Source organism: Propithecus coquereli, unplaced genomic scaffold (assembly GCF_000956105.1).
Source record: "Propithecus coquereli isolate 6110/MARCELLA unplaced genomic scaffold, Pcoq_1.0 Scaffold210, whole genome shotgun sequence".
NCBI lineage: Eukaryota > Metazoa > Chordata > Mammalia > Primates > Indriidae > Propithecus > Propithecus coquereli.
In genome coordinates this window covers 4349101-4374749 of record NW_012146079.1, presented here as the reverse complement: position 1 = coordinate 4374749, position 25649 = coordinate 4349101, and the positions used below count along the sequence as shown (strand labels likewise).

At 48.0% G+C, this 25649-nt stretch overlaps 1 protein-coding gene across 1 annotated transcript in view; it reads right to left on the bottom strand.

The window, feature by feature from the left end:
• The window catches only part of KIF26B (kinesin family member 26B), a 451375-nt gene that overhangs the window by 13299 nt on the left and 412427 nt on the right, over positions 1–25649 (bottom strand). The window contains exons 11-12 of the mRNA XM_012644360.1: positions 4473–4635; positions 60–3471 (exon numbers count right to left, since the gene is read on the bottom strand). Coding sequence (XP_012499814.1) covers positions 60–3471; positions 4473–4635 — 3575 coding nt within the window. The remainder of the gene's footprint in view (positions 1–59; positions 3472–4472; positions 4636–25649) is intronic.

Here is a 25649-nt window from a genome sequence, read left to right as displayed (position 1 = left end):
GGGCAGCTCACTCCCAACACCCCCCTTGCCCTACCCGCGCCCCTGTGCCCGGCGCTTACCTGAATTGGACCGTTTCTTTGGGGTTTTAAGGCTCCGGCACCTCCCGCCCACGGAGCTACTGTTCTCGCTCATGGAGTCCTGGGCCGAGGACGCGCTGCCTGTGGCCTCGCTGTCCCGCATCATGCTCTCGTAGCCGCTGCTGCCGCCGCTGTGGTAGAACAGGGCCGTCTTCCCCATGGCCGGCGGGAGCTCCCCGCTCAGCACGCTGCTATTGTCGCTGCCGTGGCCGCTGCTGCAGCGGTGCGGCTTCCGCGGCGGCGTGATCTTGCTGTAGGGCGACGGCAGCAGGTGCGCGGCCGCGGGCTTGTCCTCCGCGGGCGCCCCGCTGCGCTCCTCCGCCTCGGGCCGGGCCCGCAGCTGCGAGCCCCGGGCGCCCGCGCTGCCCTGCAGCAGCTCCGAGATGCGCCCGTTGACCGCTCGCAGCGGCAGCTTGGAAGCCAGTCCGGAGCCCCGGCTCCTGCTGAGGGACTGCGTGGACCAGGACATGTGCTTCCCGCCGGGGGGCAAGTTGGAGCTCTGGCCCACCGACTGGGGCAGAGACTTGGTGGAAAAGCTGAGCGTCTTGGTGGTGGGGGTGGACAGGCTGCGCGCTTTGGGGCTGGCGAGGAGGAGCTTGCTCACGGCCGAGATCTTGGACTGGGTGGCCTTGGGTGAGGCCCCGGCCGACTGGCAGGGACTGGCGACGGGTGGCGAGGCCCCCGCGCCGCGGCCCAGGCTCCTCCCCGCGCGGGGCATGGTGCTGTCCTTGCCGGCGTGCAGCCGCGCGCTCATGGAGGACAGGCTCTCGGCCCTCTCCAGAGAGAGGCATTCGTAGTGGCTGACTGTTGTCCTGCCAAGGGAGTTGGTCCTGCTGGCCAGCTGCTCCAGCTTGGCGCTGAAGAGCTTGCTGCTGCTGCTGGCGTCCTTCAACTTGCCGCTCGGCTCGTCCGGGAAGCTGGCCAGGAAGGCGGCCGGCTGGTTCAAGGGGCTGCTGGTGCCGCTGCTGCTGGCACTGTGCTGGGGGCTGGCCCGGTTCTTCTGCTCCAAGCTGGATTTTCGGATGGGGGGTAGAGGGGGAGTCCCTTTGGGCCGAGCCAGGACACAGTGCTTGGGGGAAGCCACCTTCCTCTCCAAGGTGGTCTTTGAGGGCTGGGCGCCTGAGGCTGAGCCGATGCCGTTGGTCTCGGCGGGGCAGTGGTAGAAGAGGCCGTCCAGCTCCTCCTGCCTGCTGGCTTTCTGCGATGTCCGGGGAAGGCTGCTCGACTTCACGCTCTTGTAGGGGTACACCGGGCTCTGGCCGGCTAAAGTGGGCAGGGCCATCTCACACCCGTCCACAACCCTCCTGAAGTTGTCTGTCACAGGCGAGGCGGAGACTTCCCCGCTGCTGCTGCTGAGCCTGTCGCCGGGGCTGGGCTTCCTGTCCTGTTCCTGCTCCGATCCGGCCTCCGCCTTTGTGGGGCCTGTGGCAGTCTCATACCTGATCCCTTCTTCACTGGGATAAGAATTCTCTTTTTTCACCTCCTCTTCTCGTTTTAGCCAGGGGTCCTCAAATTTCATCGCTTTCTTTTCACTGGTTTCCGAACTCTCCTGGGACTGGGCTGCTTTGGGGGCTGCTTTGGGGGTGGCAGTGGATGCCTCAGGCTCTTGGACACTCCGGGGTCCCATGGCGATGCAGGGGTACACCGTGATGTTGGTCTTCATGGGGATGTAGCCTTCACAGCCGCTCAGATTCGCCGTGTTGGAGATCGTGACCATAGCCTTGCCCAGTGTGGATATTTTGCAGCCTTTGATGGGGGTTGCTTTGTTGAAAGAGTCTTCCCCCATCTCAGACAAGATGAGCAGGTTGTCAGGGCCTGCCTTGGGCTTCTCTCTGCACACCACGGCCGTGTTCTGGATGCTGCTGATGAATTCCGAGGCTGGAGGCTCTGCCATTGCCTCCCCGTGCCCAAAACACGTCTGGGCGATAAAGCTGTGGCACGACTGCTCGCCGTCGCTGCCTGCGCTCATCTCGCTCAGCCAGGAGCTGATGGAGGAACGCCTGCTCCCTGCCTCTCGGGCCTTCTCCTCCAGGCTCAGCTTCGGGAGCGGCAAAAACTGCGTGATGCTGACCTCGGACACGGGAGCCACGGCGGAGTAGCACTCCAGGTCCTCGCTGATGCTGCTGATGATGCTGACGGGCCGGGAGCCCGAGGCCACGGCCTGCACGGAGCAGTCGCTGTTGAAGCTGATGATGCTGGTGGGGCGGCTGCTGTCCAGGACCCCGCTGATGGTCAGCTCCTCCACCAGCGTGAACACCAGCTCGTCCTCGCCATTCAGCTCCAGCGGCTGCTGCACCGTCACCATGGTGGTGCTCAGGATCTCCTTCTTAGAGTCTGGAGGACTGTCCGCCTGACGCTCATCATCGACAGGGGTTTCTGGGAACCCTTCGCTTCCAGCAGACATGGATTTCTTCAAAACCTGGGGGCTCATTCCAACCGGGGGGGTACGAACCTCAGGTTGCAGCAAAGAGTCGCTGGATGCTGTGCCGGAATCCTTGCTCAGGGGCGCAGGAGATGGCAGGACCCCCTTCTGGGTGTAGACTTTGCACCTCTGGGAAGGAGAGCTGGGTGGTTTGTACTCCGAGGTCTTGGACAGGCTGGCGACGCCCAGCCGTGGGGAGCCCATGGGCCGGGGCTTGCCTTCCACAAAGCCGCAGGAGCTCAGGCTCTCCCGGCTGCTCTGGAGGCTGGGGCTGTGTGCGAGCAGGGCGGCGCCGTGCTGGCTGCTGCTGCCCGGGATGCTCCTGGGAGAGGCGGGGCTGGGGCTGGGGGTAGGGGCCGTGGCAGCAGGCGCAGGTGAGTGACTCCTCTGCATCTTGGAGGCCGGGGGGTCTGTGCCTTCTCTGTCACTCAGCTGGCCTTCGGACCCGTTGTCTTCCTTGTCAGACTCCGATAGGGGGCTTGCCCCAGCCGCTTGGCTTAATGGGGGGCATTTGCTCACCTGCTCTGCCCCAAACTGGAGGGGCAGTTCTTCAAAAGGAAACTTACTGGGCTCTTCGCTGCCATCGATGCAGTCTAGTCTCTCTTGCAGCTCGGCGAACGTGTTGCACTTTAAGCAGTCCCTTTCGGATTTGCTGGCCGCTGCCTCTCCTGCCTCCGTGGGCTGGCTGTCACCCCTGGTCTTCTGCAGGGCTGGCACGATAGGGACAAAGTCCGGGGGGCCCTCGTTGTCAGTGAGCTCCTTGTCAGAGAGGGCCGTGCCGTTAGGCCCGATGTAGATGACAGTGTCGCAGGACTGCTCGCTGCTGGAGGAGTAGTCGGGGTCACTGGACAGGTGGGCGATCGAGAAGTCAGGGTCCACCGCGGCCCTGGTGTGGAAGGGTCTCAGCTGGGTGGGCCTGCGCATTCTGCCTTCCTCACAGGAGCTCTCTCCCCCGGAGGAGCTGGACGTGTACTGTGCGGGAGAGAAGAGTTAACATGGTGGCTCTTCCAAAGCAGCCCTCCCGTGGAGCCCAACATCAGGTGGCGAGGAGTGGAGGCCACTAACTGGACACAGGCTACTGAAGGCCACCCAGTTTGGCTTCCCGGCGTGTGGGCCATGACTTGGGGTGTTCCACAGCGTGGCTGCGTGTGTGAAGGATAATCCCTGCATAGCACACGGGGACACAGAGGCTGCTCCTAAAAGGAGGTGACCAGCCCAGGCCCCGCCTGACCTTCTAAGGGCTGAGGGGCCACCGATTTGGTGCTCTGTACGATGGAACACCAGGTGTGAAGCCCTGTTTTCTACCAAATAAAAAAACGGTATAAAAAAGGAGAAGCAGCAGCCCCGCACATCACCAGCTGCCCTGGGTCAGAGTGACGGCGACCGCGATGTTCTCAAACCCGTCACACTACCCCCGTCCTGCCTTTGCCTCTGCCTGAGGAAACGAGCCCAGTGATTTCCAGCAGACTCTTAGTGTCATCCAGAAACCACTAGATGAACACGACAACCCAGCAGCCAGAACGTGACTCCTGGGAATGCGGAGGGGCAGGGGCACCATGAGCAAGGGGCTCGTCATCCCCTGTGGCGCCAGCCCCTCGAAGGACACAGTCTTCATCTACGTGGGACTGAGGCAGGCAGGGGAGAACCTGTGAATGTTTCCCATCCCTCCAAAATGTTTTCATCTCAAAGTAGCATCCACTCGTACTCCCTAAAGTGGAACAAATGCTCCCTGTCCAGGGTCCAGGCTGGATGACCAGGGACAGCTCCAGTGGTGGGGAGGGGACCTGACTTTCTTCTCTATCAGTCTGAAGGTGTCCCTGCCCTGAGGTGGACGCCGTGCCAGTCACGGGCAGCCGCAGGTACATGCCCCTGGCACCGGGGTGTCAGCAACAGTGATCCCGCTCGTTTGGGCTCAGTTTCAGGGCAGGCTCCAAAAGCTACTTTATCCACTGCACCCCCTGCAAATTCCTTACCTTCGTCTTCTTTTTCTTCATCCTCAAGACTCTTGACGCAATCTGGATGGTGGACAGGGTCTCTGCATAGCTCCCGGCCGTGGCCGAGATGTGAGCGATCATGGTGGTGCGACAGTTCATGTTCCCCAGGGATTCCCGCAGCAGCATGGTGAGCTTGCTCTCTCTGCCAAGCAAAGTGGATTAAGCCTGCATTAGTGGGCCATGCTTCACTTTGGCTGTCAGGGTAGGACTCCAGGTCTGCACACGGCTATTTTGTTGTGGGTGGTGGTCTCCCCCCCTTTATATAATGGCATACTAATTAGCATCAATTTCCAGCATGGGGCTATTTGCAGTTGGCAGGCACTGAGCAAGTGCTTCTAACCCCCAAGGAGGGAATTCATGCAAAGCACCTCCCTTGGTACTTCTGTCCCCGCGATGGGGTGTGCCTGTGTGTCTGTGTGCGTGCATATGACACCGCACTTAACGAGGCCTGGGAATAGAAACGAGAAGAAGGGATCAAGAGAAAATGGCTTTGTGACTGGGGATGGGTCACATGCTAACTCGCACACATCCCTTCTCCCTGCGTTTCTGCACACAGGCAACCCCTGCAATGAAAAGCAGTCCGCCGCCATGAACGTGTACTGAAGATCTATGCGGTTGTATTACATGCAGTGTCTCTTTTGCCAAGGGATTGTAAGCACTTGATTGTTGTTGTCTCTTAACTCTCATATTTCCACCTAGCAGCAAGGGAGGGAAGGCAGTCACATTCACAATGAAAGGGAGAAATGCAGGCACAGGCCCAGGCACTCCATCAGCAACACAAAGCAGAGCTTTCTACAGAAAGGTCTCTTCTGGGGACTTGGGAAGTGCCTCGTGGGGCCACTGCCCTAGTGGTGAGAGTGAGGCCCAGGGGTTTGCACTTGGCATTTCCAGGTCTTTAAGAACTGACCTGGAGGAACGGCTCAGGTTTTTCCACTCCTATACTTGTCCCAACATTTTTCCTGTCTTGCTTTTAAAAGGCCTCTGCTTACTTCATCAACAGCACATATCCTCTCAACTGCTGCCAAATGTCATTTCATCTCTGCATGCTGAAGGCGGAGGTAGCCTCTTTGTTTCCCATGCCCCGTGTTCGTGTGTCTGTGTCGTGTTTGTAATGCCAGACGAGAGGAGTCTGTCCTCATGTCCATGTCCCGTCAGGCTGTGAGTCTGCCATCCCCTGCAAAGCTCCCTGGAGGGGGACCTCCAGCTCAGCAGCCTCTGGGAGACACAGGCCACTGCTGGCAGAGATGAGACCATTTCACACGTGACCTGCATCCGGCTTCAGGGAGGACAGACTGTAGTGTACTAGCGATAGTTTCTCCTTCCCATCTGGGACCAATTAGGGTGTCAGTTCAGGGACGCCGGGCTCACTATGGCTCAGTTCCAGAGTGATTTAAGAGTGTACCGGGGCTTCTCTTCAAGCAAAATAATCGGCGATAAAAGTGGCTATAAACATTTAACTCCCGTCAAAATGTATCCAGCAGGAATATCATGGACACCACCACTCAATGGGGAAGTCAAGGCCCATTCCTGGTAGGCCTTCCTAGCAGGGACACTGCACCTGGGCGAGGCCCGGGCTTCTTCTTCAACATGGGAAGTGGACGATGGACTCCGTTGCGTTAGGTTGTGGTATACCGTCAGGCCTTGTTATTCATGGTAGTTACAGTCCATATACACTAATTCGGTGACCACCGAATTAGTGAATTGTTCTTAGATTAGGGTCCTATGAACCTCTGGTCACAATGGTTTTGTCAATTGGTCAATACATAACCTTGTTAATTAGACACCTTATTGTATACCTATTTCTTACAAATAAGAAATTATATGTGGTATTTCTTTATAATAAAATACTAGCTTAAAGAAAGGTTTAATATTTTCCTGCCCTTGGATAACATGATCATAAATTTCTTTGGTGTTTGGCCTTATAACAATGCTGTCTATTACACTTTTAAAAACAATTGTTTGTCATCTCACGAATCCACAAATTCACTACTTTTTCATCTCTTCCATAGCTTCATGATGTACCGCAGCTGTCACCTTAGCAGTGGCTGGAGTGGCGTAAGACACAAATCGAGAATTTCCTCTTCCGTTTTCTAGATGTACCGCATCATTGATTCGTTAGCACTCAACTCACAGCCGCCAGCACTACAACTGGAGCCCAAACAAAGTTATCTAGTGCACATATTTCCTCCCTAAGGAACATCACAGCCTGAGCACTAGACGGCGCTTCGGCACTATACTTGGGGGCTATTTTAAACAGCAAAACCGCCATCAAGAAGAACAAAAATGGGAAAAACGTGGCGCTAAAGAGACTGCAGAAAAGACACTTGTGTATGAGAGTCGAAACGCAAAGGCAGAGCTTCACCTGTTCCACCTCAGCTGGGACCACGTGCATCGAGTGACTCAGAGTTTTCGCCACTCTGCGCTTGTCTGCTAATGACTGAAGCCGCCATATCGCGTTTGCAAACACGGAGTCTGCAAACTCTGAGCGCTGACTGTAGGATGAAGTTCCTCATGACAAGTCTTGTTAATCCATTGCACGTGGCCGAAGGCACCTCCCTGCCCCACGTTTCTCTATGTGACCCTGTTAAGTCCTCAGGAGAATATACCAAAGACAGAATAAAAGGATACAACACTGTGACGTCAAACTGTTTGCACTGTGTACTCCACATGAGTCCCTGCTTATGGCTCAATCATACAGGCAAATGTTGATTTTTTTTTTCTTATAGTCCACATTGTTGAAAGAAGCCAGGGCATGTGTGTTGCTTAGCAACCAGCGTGTCACTGTCCTTATGGAAAGCAAGGCAGTAAAGCCACCAATGCGCCTCCTTCACGTGGACTCTAAACCGTGTCCTCAGGGGTGTGGTGTGGAGAGAGCCTTGGCTTCTTCAGCCTGAGAGGATCATTTCACTTGGCGCAGAGACAACGGAGTTAGGGACGGCGGGGGGGAGGGGCAGGGTGCTAATGGCTGCAACCTATGGGTTCAACTCAGTGTCTTTCAGAGGGAAATAAAAAGGTTTGAAAGAGTTTCTAGGGCAGTGGTCAGCACAAACTCAGCCCAGTGTTAGCATCAAGACTAAAGCAAGGGGGAAGAAGAGAGGAAGAGGAAGAGGAGCACAGAGCTGCTGGCCACAGCACAGGCACAGGACGGGGCCAGAGACACAGCAGAGCTGACAGGGGCCTGGGGAAGGAGCATGCCACTCTTTCGAGTAGCCATGTTTATACATACACATATTCCACCTCCCGCTTACCCCGCACTACACACCGACAGCTAGGATCAAATGGATTCTCGTGGCCCCAATTTTATCTCCACTTCATCCTCCTACGTGTACAGTGTTGAACTATTAAAGTTGTCGTCTGTCTTGTAAAATGTGCCTCTTTCAATACAAAAACAATGAGGTATCAGAATAAAGTCAGAAGAGGCTGGGTCTCTCCACATGTCAATTCTTAATACAACGGCGACAGAAAGGAGCTTACTTAATCCAGAGAAGCTCATTAAGCTCCAGAATGATTTGCAGGAGCGGGATTCCTGTGGGCGGCAGGAACGGAAGCAGCACATGAGTCACACACATGCGCCCCACCATACGCGCAGGAATGCTCTTTTTGAGAAGAGGGAGACACTTTTTGTTGTTGTTTTAAATTTTTTAATACACCATTGGCATTTCAGAATGGAAACTATAACACGTAGAATTCTTGTTTCAGGTAATCAGGTCAAGGTAACAACTAATATTTAAATGCCAAGAAAACATTGGTATCACTCCCATTCTTAAGGCCAGAACCCTGGAACTACATCACATTCCGGTAACTATCCCACGTCTGCCCTCTTCACCTGTAAAGCACCAGGATATGTTGTAGAGCCACCAGCCGGAGCGCCTGAGGGGCGGGATGGAGGCTGCCAGGCATCAAGCCAGCTCCAAGCTGGTGATCCCAGGCTTATCCCCCAGGCCCAGGCCTCTGCGTCCACCCACTGACCACCAGGAACAGTCAGTGGAGAGAAGGAGGAAGGAACACAGAGGGAGGGTAGAATCATGGCCTTGACGTATACTTTGGGTACACACATGGTACTCTAGACCCTCTCTCCACTGACCCTGCCTCCTTCCTATTTACATTCTACTGGCCTGTGAACATCCTTTCCTATTGTCCCCTGAAGGGCCACCAGTGACCCTCTGAGGCCAACCCAAGATGCCAGGGACTAGGGTCCCAAGATGCCAGCATCCATAGCCCAAGGTGGGCAGCATCTCTGTGGTTCTTTACCCCTCGTGAGGAAGAGATTTTTTTCAAAGGACAGATGGTGTCACCAGCCCTGCTGAGTGAGGGCAATTCTGCCCCATGTGTCTTGTATGTCTCAAGCAAGTATCTTTATTTCTGACAATGCTGAGCTGTGACAGACTGAAACATGTTCTCTATAGGGGAAAATCTCTTTTTTGAGTGTATTTGCCAGGGACTTGATGATCCTCGTGTTCATGACTGCTTCAGGGACAGTCATGCGTTTGAGGGAAAACCTTCCATGCCTTTCTTTGGGGAAGCCACCTGCTCTGCAGAAGTGGCCATGGCTCAGCCATGTTCCCTTCAAGGATGCTAACATTTTAGGGCATGAATTATCTGGTTTCTGGTACTAGAGAAGGACCAGAAGCTTGGTACAAGCCAAGCTATCCTAACAGCATTTTCAAAAGTAAGGTACACGAAGTCACAGTCCTTGCTGTCCCATTTCAGATACTCCGTTTGTACAGAAAATGGCATAGGCAGATCTCCGTGGGGTGCTGGGAAGGTGACTACACAACACTGGCAAACTGGACAGAGAAGCATAGATCTCAGGGCTTCCAACGAGGGTGATTCTGGCTTGTATGATAAAATGTGGGCAAAAATAGCTCTCTGAGTCCAGCATGTGTGTTGGAGGTGCCTCTGCAAACACTGTCAGTGTTTGAGATGATCGGTTGTCTCAAGGGAGAGCTTAGAAGATGAGCATGCAGTGAACCACTCACCTGGCTGAAGGACCAGCCTTTGTGGTCCAACGAACATGCCACCTGTGACGGGTTCATGCCTTGCTTATCCTAAGACCACCTGTTGGTAGAAGTCTTGAAACTTGAACCACTAAGAATAGATGAGGTTAATGTAATTATTCTCCCATAGAGCTCTTTTATTAAATACTTCAGAATACCGAGATGCAAGCAGCACCATCTGGGATGCCTCTGAAGCAGGATGATACATGGGAGAGGTGTGTTCTTTCCCACACCATTCTGGTTACCCAGGCTGCCGCCATTATGGCTCTAGAACTTTGGTGGCAGTGCCCAGTGAAAGGCAGGAGAGAAGTGACGGTGCCTGCAGGGACCTGCTGTTCTGGGTGAAGCAGTAGTTGCTCCCAGCTGGACCAGGCAAGTGACGAACACTCATGAGAGTTCCCTTAGAGACATCAGAAAATACCTGGAAAGAGTTTACACAAACTGGAGGTTTTACATTGCAAGTATGGGTTGAAGCCAATGAAATCTGAGTTATAACTTTAATAGTTCAACACACTGTACACATAGGAGGATGATGTCTAGATAAAATTTGGGCCACATGAATCCATTTGATCCTAGATGTCAGTGTTCCATTTATCTCAATAAGATAAAATGAACATTAATTCAGTCTACCTCTTGAGAAAGACCAGCTGTAAACAGAGAACAGTCTCAACAGAATCTTTTAAGTATATGACGTAACTTGAATTTATAAATAACAGAAGGTTTCAAGTTAAAATCCTAACCAATCTGCTTTGATCTTATTTAACAAGACTCACTTGCAATGACTACAGTGCATATAAAACACGGGTTCACTTACATTAATCAAATGTGTTCCACGAAAACTTTGTTTTTATCACTCACTTGTTTAACAACTCATTTTTTCTTATCTAGAGCAAAGAAAAAACATCATCCCAGTTGTAACCATGCAGAATTAGTAGAATCTGAATTATTCCAGATATTCTAAATCTAAATTCTGCTCAGGAAAGGTGCATTCATGCCAAGGCCATAGCACCCAAGTGGGAGATCAGAAATTTTAAAGGTAATTCACAGAGTAAGAACTATGATATAAATAGTCCACTAATTCCAGGATACAATTCTGAGTCAAGATTGAAAACTATTTTTAGAACTATGGAGTATTAGAGTTGAAAGAATTCTTGGAGTCATTCCGTTTCCTAACAAAAGGGCCATGGTAACAGGTATTCTGCTTTCTGCTTTAATATTTTTAACTTGGGAGAACTTACCGTCTCCCAAGGAAGCTTGTATAATATTTCTGAATAGCCTCAATTATTAGAAAGCTCTTACTTATATTGAACTTAAACCTTTTTTATAACTTCTAACCCATGGGCACTAGCTCTCTAGGATTACACAGGGTAAGAATAATCCCTTTTGCTCACACTGGCCTTTCCACTTTTAAAAGACATTTATCATGTCCTCCTTAAGGGTTCTGTTGCTTAGGAACATTACATGTTCTTTCTACTGCTCTTCAAATATTTAGTTGGCCATCCAAGCTCACACTAACTCCTCCCCTGCTCATAATTTAGCACCTCCTCTCTGCTCAGTCTTGAGTAGTAAAGAATTTGGCTTTGCCCAAAGAGAGATCTGGCCTTTTCCGTGAGCTTCTGAGAGGTACACCATGTCATACCCATTAGGAATGCCTTTGTTTAGGGTGGGTTGGCCACACCTGATAGTCTTAGAGTCGGGGCTGGCCACACGATTAAGATCTACCATGTGATTAGCGCAAGACCTTTGGGTCACACAGTATCAGTCAACCTAGAGACTGAGTTCAGCCACATGGGAAATCAATCGATCAATCATGCCTATGTAATGAAGCCACAATAACAACTCTGGACAGCAGTGCTCCCTGGTTGGCAATAGTCTATGCATATTGTCACACATGGATGCTGGGAAGGTGACATGTCCCAAGGACAATGGCAGCTTCACATTTGGAACCTTCCCACACTTGCGCCATGTGTCTCTTCCTTTGGCTGATTTTCATCTGTCCTTTCCATGTAATAAATTGTAGTCATGAGTATTTTTAGGGAGTTCTGTGAGTCCTTCTAGTCAATTACGAATTAGAGGGTGGTTTTGGGAACCCTCCAATCTTGCAGCTGGTGTCAGAAGTGAGAGCATCTTGTGTGGACTCTCCCAGCTTTGAAGCCGGACCCTAATTCCTTGTAGTTGGTGTCAGAAATCTTGGGCAGACTTGGGGCAGTGGGGGGACTGAGCTCTTAAATTTTGAAATTTGGGTAACACTGAGAAGCTCTTCCCAATAATATCCTGAGAACTGTGATGGTGGGAGCTGTGTTTTTATTTGGACCTTTCTTTGTAGTAACTTGGCCAATATGTATGACTTATTAGTTCTAGGACAAAAAGGAAAAGATCTTATATTTATTTTTATTCAGTTTATCATAGTCAGAAGCTAGGAATGTCATCATTTAAAAAAAAAAGAAAACCCAAAAGCCGAAAACAATAACTTAGAAAGCAAATTAGTAGACCTTAGAGACAAACAGAAAATAGGTTCATATATTTCCCCTGAATCAATAGATTGCCAAAAATTACATATGCTAATGAAGTTGAAGATGATATAAAGGGGTGCTGAATGATTCGATAAGATCCTGAGCACTTACTGAACACAGACACTAGTGTGATAGATGCACACTCATTTAATCCACCTGCAGGACCAGATTAGGAGTAATAATGTCTTTATCATTATCACTACTCCAATTTAGAATGTAAATACTACTCTGACATGTTTCACATTGTCTGAAGTCTCATTTCCTTTTTAAATTTTATTTGGCCCAAGCCATTATCATTAATTATCAATGCTTTGCAACAGACGTTTCCATAGCCCTGTCACTTTTTGTAGAGCTTTTGTAATGGTTTATGACAGCTTTAGGGGGAGGGATAAGGAAACATCACAATTATGTTGCATTATGACCATTACACATCTTTTGAGTAAAGATGAGCTCACTGTACTATTTGGAAACTTTGCTCTCCTTCAACTTTAAATCAGGTTCAGGAGCATGTTTTAATACAATGTCAGATCCCTGCACAATCCAAAAGGGAGTTAGATGCTGATGGGTCACAGAGATGGAGTCAAGAGTCATGTTGTCATGGAAACCCAGAGTCTCTCCTTCGATTCTTGCTCACTCCTGTCCTTCTCCATGGATTTCAAAAGAATTTTCAAGAAGAAAGAAAATGAAGAGCACAAATGGAATTGCTGACATAATGCTGTTGCAGTCTAGCCTGGTGCCTTGCCGCTACACCATCTCCCAACCTCCTGGGTCTCCTCAGCGATAAACTTACATTTTTAGGACACTCCTGTGCTTTTCCATGAGTTTTAATGTTTGTTTCCATAAGAAACATACATGAAGTTTACATTTGATGGGGCATTCTGATGGTACCTCTTTCTGTAGTTCAATCTGTGACCTCCCTTTGGGGTTGACATTAGAACTGTGTGGAATTTGGGCTTTTAAAATCTTCAAGTACATTTAGAGTTCTTTCAAAAAAATGTGTTTACAAAGAAGGCAGGGAAGGGTTCCATCTACTTTTTTTTTTAAAAAATCTATTCTCTAAGCAAAACCCTAAGATGACAGAGCATCGTGAGCACTGGGTGAATTGTGGGGCTTTTATTTTCCAGCTCTGGAAACTCAGGTGAGTCCCTGTCCTGCCACACTCCTTGGAAAGGCTAAACAGAGGTCAGATAGGATTAGGCAGAGGATCTAGTAGACGTTTGCGTTCATTTGACTGTTCTGATGTTGTGCACACAAAAGGCAGAGAGGTCCGATCTCTCTCTGCTCAATTGGGCTGCACAGCACAGCGCACTCCTTGTGTTGGAGGATAACCTTCCAGAGGAGATGACATAAACTGGCTCACTATGCGAAGCCAGTTGTATAGTAACATCACCCTGTCAGGAAGGATTCAGACCAGTTTTGGCAGGATGGACTAGATGATGAAATGTGTTCCTTCCCAGGGTCTCATGCTCACAGCTCTCCCTGTGCAATGGCCTTTCTGTTCAATTCAGCAGCATGAAGCTTGAAACAGGATTCTGACTGTCAAGATGAGCCCTCTGCTACTTCCACCCCAGTGGCCTGTCCTATACTCAGTTGGGGATACTGAAGGTGGCTCCAGGAGGACTGTTAAAGCACCAAGCCACAAGGACTACTATTCACCGAGATGAGGGCCCCAGGTGCTTGCCTGACAGGCTGCAGACTAGCATGACCGATCTATTTGTTACTTCATCACCAGCAGTCTGGAAGGACTCCCCTTTATCACATAAAGGTGACAATAAAGACGACTTGGCAGTTTTGGACCCAGAGTTGGGCAGCTGGGAGAGGCAGAGGAAGATGCCTCCCTGCTCTGTGGACTCTGGATGTACCACTCTGCTCACGAGTCCCTGAACAAGCAGTGACTTTGTGCCTCTCCTGAATCTGTGTCCATCCCCAGTTTTCAGCCTGAAAGCTTTGATCTCTGTCCATGGAAATTCTTCCCCATTTGGCTCAAATCCACCATCCCGTAATTGTTCAGAAAAACACAGGGAAAAGCCTGACAGTCCTAGAAATTTCCAGGGTCTTGTCCTTGGAAATTATCTGCCTTTTCATTTTTTTTATTGTGGTAAAATATACATAACATAAAATTTACCATTTTAACCATTTTTAAGCATATAGTTCCACGGCATTATGTATAATACGTTCACATTGTTGTGTAACTATCACCACCATCTATCTCCAGAACTTTTTTCATCTTCCCAAACAGAAACTCCGTGCCCATGAAGTAATGACTCCCCATAGCCCCTGGCCCCAGCCCCTGGCACCCACCATTCTACTTTCTGTCCCTGTGAGCTGGACTATTCTAGGTACCTCAGATAACTGGAGACATACATTTGTCCTTCTGTGTCAGCTCATTTCACTCGACATGCTTTCCAGTTTATCCATGTTACAGCACGGATCAGAATTCCACTGCTTTTTATGGCTGAAAAATATATTCCATTGTGTGTATGGACCATTTTGTTTTCCCCTCGTGTTGACGGGCACTTGGGTTGTTTCCACGTCTTGGCTGTTACGAATAATGCTACTGGTGTACAAGTGTAGGTTTGAGTCCCTGCTTTCAGTTCTTTGGGGTATATACCTAGGACTGGAATTGCTAGATCACATGGAAATTCTATGTTTAACTTTTGAAGGAACTGCTAAACTGTTTTCCACAGTGGCTATGCCGTTTTATACCCCCACCAGCAGTGCACAAGGATTCCAATTTCTCTGCATCCTTTCCAATACTTATTTTCTGGTTTTTTTGATAGTATCTAGCCTAATGGATACTGAAGTGGTTTCTTTTTTTTTTTTCTTTTTTTTTTTATTTGTTTCTTTTTTTCATTTTGAAGTGATTTCTTATTATGGTTTAATTTGCATTTCTCTAATGACTAATGATGTTGAGCATCTTTTCATATCTTATTGGTCATCTGTACAACTTTGGAGAAATTTCTATTCCAGTCCTTTGTACAGTTTTGAATTGGGTTTTGTTGTTGAACTGTAGGAGTTCTTTATATAGTCTGTATATTAATCCTATAGTAGATATATGATTCACAAATATTTTCCCTCATACTGTGGGTTATTTTTCAATCTCTTGAGAGTGTCCTTTGAGGCACAAGAGTGCCTTTTCATTTTTAGGTAATACTTTATTAGTTTTAGATTTTAACTGTATTTTTTGGCATCTATGGTTCAAAAGCCTTCCAGTATTTGCTATTCCTGTGAAGAGCGCAACAATAAGAGTGACCAAGGATTGCCTATGCTATTGTGTGTCAAAGATACAATATGGTCCTTATTATTTGTAGACCACTAGCCAGTCACCAGCCGGTTATTATTAAGTACATGTTCCAGAGATTGCCCAGAGATAAATTTTTATTGAAATCAAGTATAACGTACTTTGAGGAAGGTGAAGATGAAGTCAGCTCTGTTATAGTGCCTTCTGGGTATCATGTGTGGTTTAAAGAAACATGACCCCACAGTCTTCACAAAATGTACCAATTGGATTGGCACTTGGCACAAAGAATAGTGTATAGCAGTTGGAAGGAATTAAAAGGAAATTACATTTAAGAATGCTTTCCATTACTGGTACAAGTCTGAGAAAAGATGTTACACAAAGGCTATAAGGGAGAGTCTATGAAATGTTAATGGGGAACAATGTGAAGGAATTATATATCTCTTGAAAAAGAATTAGGAAAGATGAGAGTTTTCCAGTGATATCTTTTGAAAAAAAGATAGCTATTATTATATAATTTGTACATCTTTTAGGTTGGTAAGTTTGATAACAAATAGCTATTCATTTCACACATGGGATAAATGTGATTTGAGTTCAGGGTTTAATCACTATTATCCTTGCAAGATCCCTAACTGGGCAGTTTCTCAAAGTCCTGCCACTGACAAAAGGCTTACAAATTAGGAATTAATCACATCTTCCTTATGCCAATTCTTTGGTTCTTTTTTGTTTAATTTCAAAACACGATGCTTTTCCAAAGTGTTGTGAAGGGCACTCAGTGGGTTGGCTGGATGGTTCAAATGTCACTAGTGATGCCTCCTTCCTGGTGAACTGCGTAAAATGGGCAGAGGTCATTTCTCTTCTTTCTGTACACCCAGGACCTAACACAGTGTCTAGGATAGAGTCGCCTCTCTATAAATATTTAAATAAATAATAGGTCTACCTCTCCATCAAAAGAAGTCTCCCCCCAGCTTCCTTCCTTCACAACTTCCAAAGCATTGCCTTTTCTTTGTCTTTTTTTTAGAGACAAGGTCTCACTGTGTCACCCGGGCAGGAGTGCAGTGGCACAATCATAGCTCACTGCAGCCTTGAACTCCTGGACTCAAGCGGTTTTCCCGCCTCAGTCTCCCAAAGTGCTGGTACCTTTTCGTTTTCTTCGTAGAAGCCACAGTCAGAACACAACCAAGGCAGATGCTACTGCGTTGGGCTGGAGCGAGTGCCTAGTGCAAGGTTCACAGTCTCTCCCATGTCATGGCGGAGAGACATAGCATTCTAGAGAACGAGCCACAGCCGACTCAGCTCTGCACATCTTACAGTCTTCAAGGGTGGATCACAGGAGAGATGTGTATACCGAGGTCACCATCAAGCCCTGCTTGCGGAACGTATATGGCAATGTTCCCAAAAGAGGAACAGTCAGGGTCACCAATATGCCCTCAATTTGGAGCCAAGATTCTGACCGAGTGAAGCCAGGTCTGTGTGTAAGCTGTTTCTGTGTTACTGCCCTGGGCTGTCCTTATATTGATACTGTACAGGTACAAAGGTTTCCAGAGCAAAACTGGTCTCAGCAGGGTTTCTGAGTTAAAAGGGCTGACAAAGCCAGGTGGCACAATCAAATTAAATACCTTTGGCACGTAGAAAAGGTATTCCAAAAAGGGCAACAGGGGTCCTCTCTGCTTGCAGTTACATCTAAGCAGAGGAAGCAGCTACCTATGTGGTGGGATTTTGGAGGGTCTTGTTACAAAGCCTACACTGCCCCATTCTCATTCCTTTGCATGAACACACAGAAAGTTGTGTTCAAACAAATATGCTACTTGGGAGTTGTTCATTCAACAAGCATGTATTGAGAACCTAAGGATACAAGAATGCTCAAGAGAAAACAGTAGAGATGGCATGTGCCCTTAAGGAAAGAACAGTGAACTTTGTTCAGGAAACCACATAAAAATACCCTCAGCTGTCAGATCAGCTGTGGCATTAGATTCTCACCGTAAACTGCGCATGCGAGGGATCTAGGTTGCGCAATCCTTCTAGGTTGCGCAATCCTCAATACTGAGGATCTGAGGTGGAGCTGAGGCGGTGACGCTAGCACTGGGGAGCAGCTGCAAATACAGATTATCATTAACAGAGAGGTTTGACTGCACAAATGTAATGCACTTGAAGCATCCCCAAACCATCCCCTCTCAACCCTCCCCCCGTCCATGGAAAAACAGTCTTCCATGAAACCGGTCCGTGGTGCCAAAAAAGTTGGGGACCGCTGTCCTAAGGCATTGAAATGTTCTATTTCCTAACCTGGATGGGCACACAGGTTATTTGTTATCCTATAGACTGGGCAGATGTGTTTCTACATCTGTATATGCAACACATTTTACAACTAAAACATGTGAAAGAAATAAGAAGAAACTCACTAGTGGAGAAGGAGGTCCAGTACAGGACTGGAATACAGCATGTTCTTGATAATGATTGATTGATTGATTGATTGAATGAATAACCATTGGAAGTGGAAGGAATAGCATCTACAAAGCACGTGGGCATGAGAGAGCGTGGGGTATTCAGTAGTCTCTACATAGTTTTTATGATCAGAAAGATGGGTATGGCCTGAATCAGGAAGAGATTCATAGGCCATAAAGGGGTTTCGACTCTATCCTATAGCCAACAGGAAGCCATTGAAGGGTTTCAAGACTGGGTGATATCAGACCTGCATTTTAAAGGGGACTTCTGGTAGCTACGTGAAGGGCAGAGGGAACTAAAATCTTCTCCCCATCACCAAAAAGAATGCTCAAAAGAAAACAGAAGAGATGGCATGAACCCTTAAGGAAAGAACAGTGAACTTTGTTCAGGAAACTACATAAAAATATCCTCTGTACAAACAGCAACTGGGTGTAGTTCCTAGCATGGGAGTCCATGCTCAGTGATGGCAGGTCTCATGGGAGAAACAGCCTCCTCGGTAAGTGATTTGAAGGAAAGAACTAACATGATCTTTTAAAGACAGATTTAGCCTTCAGAAAAATTGGCATGTCAGGGCACAAAACTAGGAAATCTATGATTACAAATAGGGCACTGCTAAACCCAGAAACCACTTCTCAAAGTTTTGTTGATCTCACTGGCAGGGAGTAGGAGGATAGTAAGAACAAACAAAAATAAATAGCAATTATAATTGTTGCCCCAGAGCACCGAATATCATAACATCTACTGTTCCTTGAACTGTCAATAGTAACAAATTTGTTATAAACATCTCTATTTCTTTGTTTTTTTTATTATATCAAATAGAAATAGAAATTCAGCTGTTTTAAAAAACTACTAGGTACATTAGACAATTTGGTACAACTTAACTGCTCCATGAATATAACTATTTGAAAATTGTCCAATTATACATGAAGTGAATTATCACCTCATTTGCATGGGCAAAAAAAAAAAAACCTATTAATGCTCAATTGAGCCTGAACCAGTCGTGGAACAGGTGAGAATTTATGGTTGGATACTCTGATTGAAGTTCTATTAACGTTCAAGACAATTTTTAATGAATTAAGCCCCAACTCATTTGTCTGCTCCATCCCTTCCAATGCCTATTGTGCCTACATCAAGCCATCCTTGAGTAATCACCAAGCCCTAAGGGTGCCCAGGGGCATCTTGGGCTCTTTGTGCGCTGGCCCTGGACTAACCCAAAGCCCTCCTCCTTCGGCTGTTCTCTTTCTGGTAGCGATACGACGTGTGACGTGATGATTAGTTATCATTAAAGATAACAATGAGCTGTGGATTCGGGGTCTTGCACTTGGCTCAGCACTTTATCATGATTTGTGCTGGACAATCTCTGTATCAATGCAGGGAATGGCAGAACAGCTGTGATTGGCTCAGGCGCTTAGAGGACAGACCGTGGAACACTTTGGAAACACAGATGAGTTTGCGTGGAAAATGAGTGGGAATGGATGAGGAGAGAGCTTGGGGAATCACTGCCCCTGCCCAGAGAGCCTTCGCTGCAATCCCAGGACTCCCTCAACCGCACCTGGCCCCTCTTTTCCTGGTGCTGCGTCAGTGCTGACGTGTGTATGTTGTCGGGTCTCACCCTGAGTGTTTACTGTCTGCACTCTACCACACTGTAAAGTGCCCAGGCGTGGGGATCATCTGTTATATCCTCAGTGCCCTGCATATTACAGGGGCCCAATAAATATTTTTGAATAAACAAATGAATAGATAAAAGAACGTATATTTCTGCTAGACATTTCTCGAATTATTTTCTATGTATGTTGGGTAGCCTCAATCAGACTTGTAACAGAAGCAGTCCCTTAAATTCCTTAACCGGTTTTTTGGGGCCAGAACCTACGTTGCTGATCAGAACAGCACTGAGCTCTGTGAGTAAGGGAATTAAATTTTATGAACCGCGTGGGGATTCTAAAGTGTAAGCTGAAATGTACATCGAAGGCAACCTTGAAAATCTCTTTGGAAGAAAACCCTTTTCTCATTAAGTCCAACACAGACAAGTGTTATTTCAACATTGAAAACTATCCCTGTCTCTGGCTGAGCAGGCAAGTAGTACTTGGCTTGCATTTAAAGGCCAAAGTCTATGAAAACTTTGTATCTTTAAACATTTGACTCATGCTCCCATCAGTGGGATACAGAGATACAACTAGGGGTGCAGCAGCGTCTGACCCCCAACACCCGGGCTCATTCTCAGCCCCGTGGACTCATTGAAGGTGGAGTCCCTTGCCTCCCTAAATCATTACTTCTCTTTTGTGTGGAGTTGAATTCTCTTAAACCAAACGTCTGTATCAGGCAGCCACCTGTACGTTAAGCACACAAACTCTGTTGAATAAATGTGTGAGGGTTCCATTTTAATAAAAAGTAATTCTAATCCACTTGGCCAAAAGAGACGCATACTTTTTAAGTTAAGGAATAGATAAAAAAAATATGGTAGTGCTGGATTAATCCAGGTCATAAAATTCTGAAATATGTTAAAACCATGATCTTTTTACCTCCGAAGCATGTTTCTTTAAAGGGGCTGTCACAGACATTGTCTCAATGGGACCTACGGTATGTTTCCCATATCGCAGGTGGGAAAGGAGGAGGAGATTCTGATTTCACTGATGGAGAAATGAAAAGCTCAGGAAGCCTCTCGCAGTGCACGAGGTTAGCGGTGGTGCAGGCACTAGAACCCACTTCTCCCGGCCTCGGCTTAGCTCCGGCTCCACGGCCTGTGTCGTCATCTGTCTCTTTCAGAAACTGCAGCTGTCTGACTGCATGTACTTCTTTGGGAGTTCCGTCTGAAGACACTTCCCAAATTCCAGTTGAGAGGTTGACTATCTCATCTGCCAACAGTGGAAATGTTCAAAGCTTCTATTATTAGCCAGATGTTTGGGAAGCTCATTCTCTCACGCCCTGACAGCCCTGCTGTCATTGTCACCTCTTGCTTATCTTTCCCGTACTCAGCAAAGCTTCAAGACACAGCCCGGGCGGGCGATAACCTTTCCCGCTCTGACACAGCCCACCCCCTCAGAAAGCCTCTGCAGCTCTGCCGCCTGGGGCAGCCATGGGAGCCGCCGTGTCAGTCAGCCGAACCCCACGCCCGTTCTCTGCTGTGGGAGATGGTCGCGCCCCACGCTGGGAACTGCCCCAGGTAAGGCAGGAGGGCTTCACGGGGCTCCCGCAGCCCAAGAGAGCATCACAGACTCCTGCCCTTTTCCCCATCTGTGGGGTATGTCAGATGGCTGCATGAACTTTTAGGCTCTGACATGAGAAACAGTGTAGAAATTTTAAAAATGACTCGAGGCATAGGCTGAGGTTTGCGGACATCCTCCGTCGCTGGTGCCCAGAACATGGGGCTCGGGCAGGGGGCTCCACTGAGCCGTTTAATGAGGCTGATCCGAGTCCTACTTTCCAGCCTGCTACCAAGCCCTGCTCACAGGTTCGTGGTCAGTAGAGTCTCATCGATTTCAACAATCTAGTTTGATGTTTCTGATTCAGCCCTGAGAAGGGGCTTAGGTCCTGAAAGGAAGATTTCTTTCCCTTCTCTATCTCCCCTATTTCCCGTTTCTCGCCTCCCCAGCTTAGCAGTCACACACAGGTGAGACAGGGAGACCGACCTGAATGTACGAGCTGGATGCCGCCGGCCCCGCGCCTTGGGTCTGTGCTTTCACTTACCCATCACTACACCTGTGTAAGCTTTGCAGATACATGTGATCCACTGTCCCCTCTCACTTGTTATATCAACACCAGCAATATTCCAGATGCTGGATTCGGTGGCGGTGATACGATGGGAGGGAGTGGGACAGCTCTGTTACTCACTAGCTGCGTACACTTGGACAGGTTATTCCCCTCTGTGTCTTGGTTTCCCCATCTGTAACATGACTATGACCGCAACAGTACCTATGTCATAGGCTGTGGTCAGAATCAAATGCCCACGAAGCATTAGAACAGTTCCTGACGCGCAGTAAGAGAGCAATGGCTATGAGCTATTGTCATTATGTTCACAACGTGAACTCCGAAAGGGGGCAGAAAGTGGTCCTCTTGAGAACAAAAAGGATGATGTGCGGAGTTCATGTGTCAAAAGCCAGAGGAGGAAAAAAGAATGCTTGAACCCAGAGCTTGTGACTCCAACTGATTCCCAGACGGTGTCATTTCTCCCCAAGTGACTTGTGTGGTTCTATAATGAGCCTGGCAGAGTTAATTTCGTGGCAGCTCCTGCCTCAACTCTTAATAATAACAATCTCTGGAAATTTCTGTAATTAAATATGAAGATACCACTAGCCACAGAAGCAAACAGAGCTAGGACAGAAGAATAAAAGAAAGTATGAATGCTAAAAATCTCATAAGAGGAAAAGGGACTTTTATGTCCCTGTGATGTTCTGAACTCACTTTCTCTGCATCCTAACAGTCATTAAAATGTATAAAAATGAATGTTTTCAAAGCAGCGATACTAAGAATTATCATTGCTACAGTTGCCTGGCAACCTGAGACTTTGGTTATTTTATTTCTAAACAGGGAGTGCTCTAAACTGGTATTTGGAGTTTGTGCAAATAGTTCAAAATTGATGTTCTCCCAGTAATTCAGGAGGAGATAATATAGCATTAATGTACATTTAAAGGAGGTTAAATATGCATATGTCTCTCTCACTTCACACACAAAGATTCTTGCATGAGTTTCTCCCCATTTCATGGTATCTTAACTAAATCTGGAGAACTGATATTCCTTTGCATTTTCCCTAGCAAATATCCATTCGATTTCATGCTATCTAAATAATACACATTCAACTCCAGAGGAACAAGCCTCTCCTCCCCTGTGTGATCGAGGGAACTGAATGCTATAGTTAATAGCAATCCTGAGCCCCTTCTCCAGCCTCCCAGATGTTGAGTGAATTTCCAGTTGTGAGAAAACAGAGACTAACCCCAAACCCAGTGGGCACCAGGAGGAAACATTTCTCAAGGCTAGGCAGAGGCCTGCCTGCATCGCACGTCCTGGGAAGTCCTTAGGAATTTCAGACCTGCTGCTGCAGGTGTTGCCTGTGGGCGCTGGCACCCCGCGCCCTCTGGGATGAGAAGAGGTGTTCACATTTTGAAAAAGCTGCCTCTATTTATATAATGTCATTTCCTCTCAAGTCAGTGACTTGAATTTGAATTTCTAGTGCTGCCTGCTGGTTCAAATGAACTGCTGTGCTCTGATGCTTCTACCTTCTTAAAAATGACCCTGGTGGCTGACTTCTACTAGGGCCTCAGGAGGAAAAGAGTTCCCATTACAGACCCTGAGGATGGGCGTCCTTATCGCTTTTGTGGAACAGAGGCTTCTAGACGTGGATGCTGCCTGCAGTGTTTGCTTGCAGCCTGAAGCTTGTGATAACAGACTGCCTCAGGCTCCACCTGCTCTCTCCCAGGTACTCTACCATGGAGAGAAGGAGGTGAAGTCAGCTCAGCTGCCTGAGACCCGAAGCGCATCAGCAACTGATATGAACAAACCAGGATTAGGTCTTGTTCCGAACCACAGACCCGAGCCATAGAAGAGCGGCATCGGGCATCACTCACATCACGGGATGGTTACCTAGTGCAGTTTTTCAAGTTGACTGGGAAAAGCATCTCAGACATGCACATGTAAAATGACTGTAGAATGATTTTCTGTGACCTCTTGTTAAACGGTAGCCAAGACGCTATCAAATACCTGTTGTTTAGAAACAGAGTGCGAGCATCCTGTTTGCAAATAAGTAAATAGATCATATGACCTATTAAAGTAATTATTTCTCCAAATGGAGTAACAGTTAAAATGAAGGTACATGCTTCAGGGCTGGAAGTATCGTTGCGTGAAGGGTGTGCTTCCTAAGGTTTGTACCCTTGACAAGACAACATCAAAAAGGCACCGGAAATTCTTTTTTTTTTGAGACAGGGTCCCGCTCTGTCACCCAGGCTGATGATACAGTGGCATCATCATAGCTCACTGCAACTTCAAACTCCTGGGCTCAAGCAATCCTCCTACTTTAGCGTACTGAGTACCTGGACCACAGGCACGTGCCATCACACCCAGCAATTTTTCTATTTTTTACAGAGATGGAGATCTTGCTCTTGCTCAGGCTGGTCTCAAACTCCTGGCCTCAAGCGATCCTCCCGCCCCAGCCTCCCAAAGTGTTAGGATTACAAGCATGAGCCACTGCACCTGGTCCAAAATTCTATTCTGAGAGAACTCTGTTGTAGTTAGAATTTCTGAGCCTCTAGAAAGACTGTGGTCCTTCAGAGAAGCTGGGACATAACAGTACTTTGGCCAAAGCTAAGTTCACCCTGACAGAACCCTGGGGTGGCCCCTGGGCCAATTCTAGTGGTGTGTGCCTGGAACGCTGGTTTTTGGCATGAGAATTCATTTCAGTGCCCCTGCCTGTTTTTTCTTATCTATCAAATGGAAAGATTCTTAGCACCTTGGTGCCCAAGTGGTGAGGGATAGCAAATGACTGTAATGAATGAGTGATGGAAGGAAATTTGCAAATACACTGTCAAAGTGCTCAGGACTAGGACGGATTTCCCCGGACATGAGGTTCCCCCCAAAGTTAGACAGCAATCTATGGAGAACTGACTAGGGAGTGAAGCCCTTGGTGGTCTCCCCACATTCCCCGTGAGCTTTTCTGAATGGTGTCACCATTTAGGATTGATTTACGGCTCCGGGATCGGCTGAAAGCCTATGCCATATAATGGCTGAGGTCGGTGACCTGCTCTGCGCCTGCGTCTGTCATCTGTTGTGACGGCAGGATCACTTGCAAAGTCAGAGCCATTCGGGGCACATCCAGGGTGCCTGTGGGGGCACCTGCGATGGGCAATGAATCCAAACTCACTTCCCAGCTCGCTCACCTGACAAATCATCTGGTAAAATGATGACGAGAAATGAGGACAGGCTACAGCCCTCTGTGCACATTCTGGTTAATTTCCCAGAAGCAAGCACAAGCAATGCCGGTTCCAAGCACAGAGTCGTCTGGGCTGACAAATGGAGAGGTAATGGGGGTTTTGTGTTTTGTGGGGATGGGGAAAGGTAAAGAACATGGAATTTGCTTGTCTGTTTTTTCCTGTAAGTGAGCAGGAAGAAGAGGAAACTGCATGGGCAGGAAACTTCCCCTCTCTAAGGAACCCCTTGCAAAGGCAAGGTTTGACACCCTGAATGGTGTTTAGTATGCTAACAAAATGCTGCATAACGTGGCTTTAGAGCGCTGACGGAATTGATAAAAGAAATCTGGGCCATCCTGCTGTGCTGAGTCCCCCTGCTGTGCAGAGCAAAGGCAGCTAATCTATTACAGAGCTTGATGAGAAGGGGGGAGTGGGCAAGCGGGCTCTGAACTGTCAAGGTCTCTGAAACTGTGAAAAGTGTGGCAGTTTGATTCTGCCACCAATGGCTGGGTGATTTGAGTAAGCCTCAGAAAGGGATGGTTTCTAGTTGATTAATCACTTTGCAAATGTCATTTGCAGACATCAAATATTGACTATATGCTGTGGCTGAGTCTCTGAGAAAATATTAGAGCAAGGGTCTTTCAAAGCCTATATACAATGACTGGCATCAAAGACCGAGGGCCGGGCGAGGTGGCTCATGCCTGTAATCCCAGCACTTTGGGAGGCTGAAGTGGGAGATCACTTGAGGCCAGGCGTTCAAGACCAGTCTAAGCAACATAGTGAGTCCATCTCTACAAAAAATACAAAAATGACAAGCATGGTGGTGCACACCTGTAGTCCCAGCTACTCGGGAGGCTGAGGTGGGAGGATCTCTTGAGCCCAGGAGTTTGAGGTCTCAGTGAGCTCTGATGACACCACTGCACCCCAGCCTGGGTGATAGAGCGAGACCCTGTCTTAAAAATAAAATAAAATAAAATAAAAAATAAAAAAGGGCTAAAAGATGTCAGAACACACTGGCCAACGAATGTTTTGGGGAGGACGGGGCTGGCTGGATGGCCAGGCCACCATGCTCC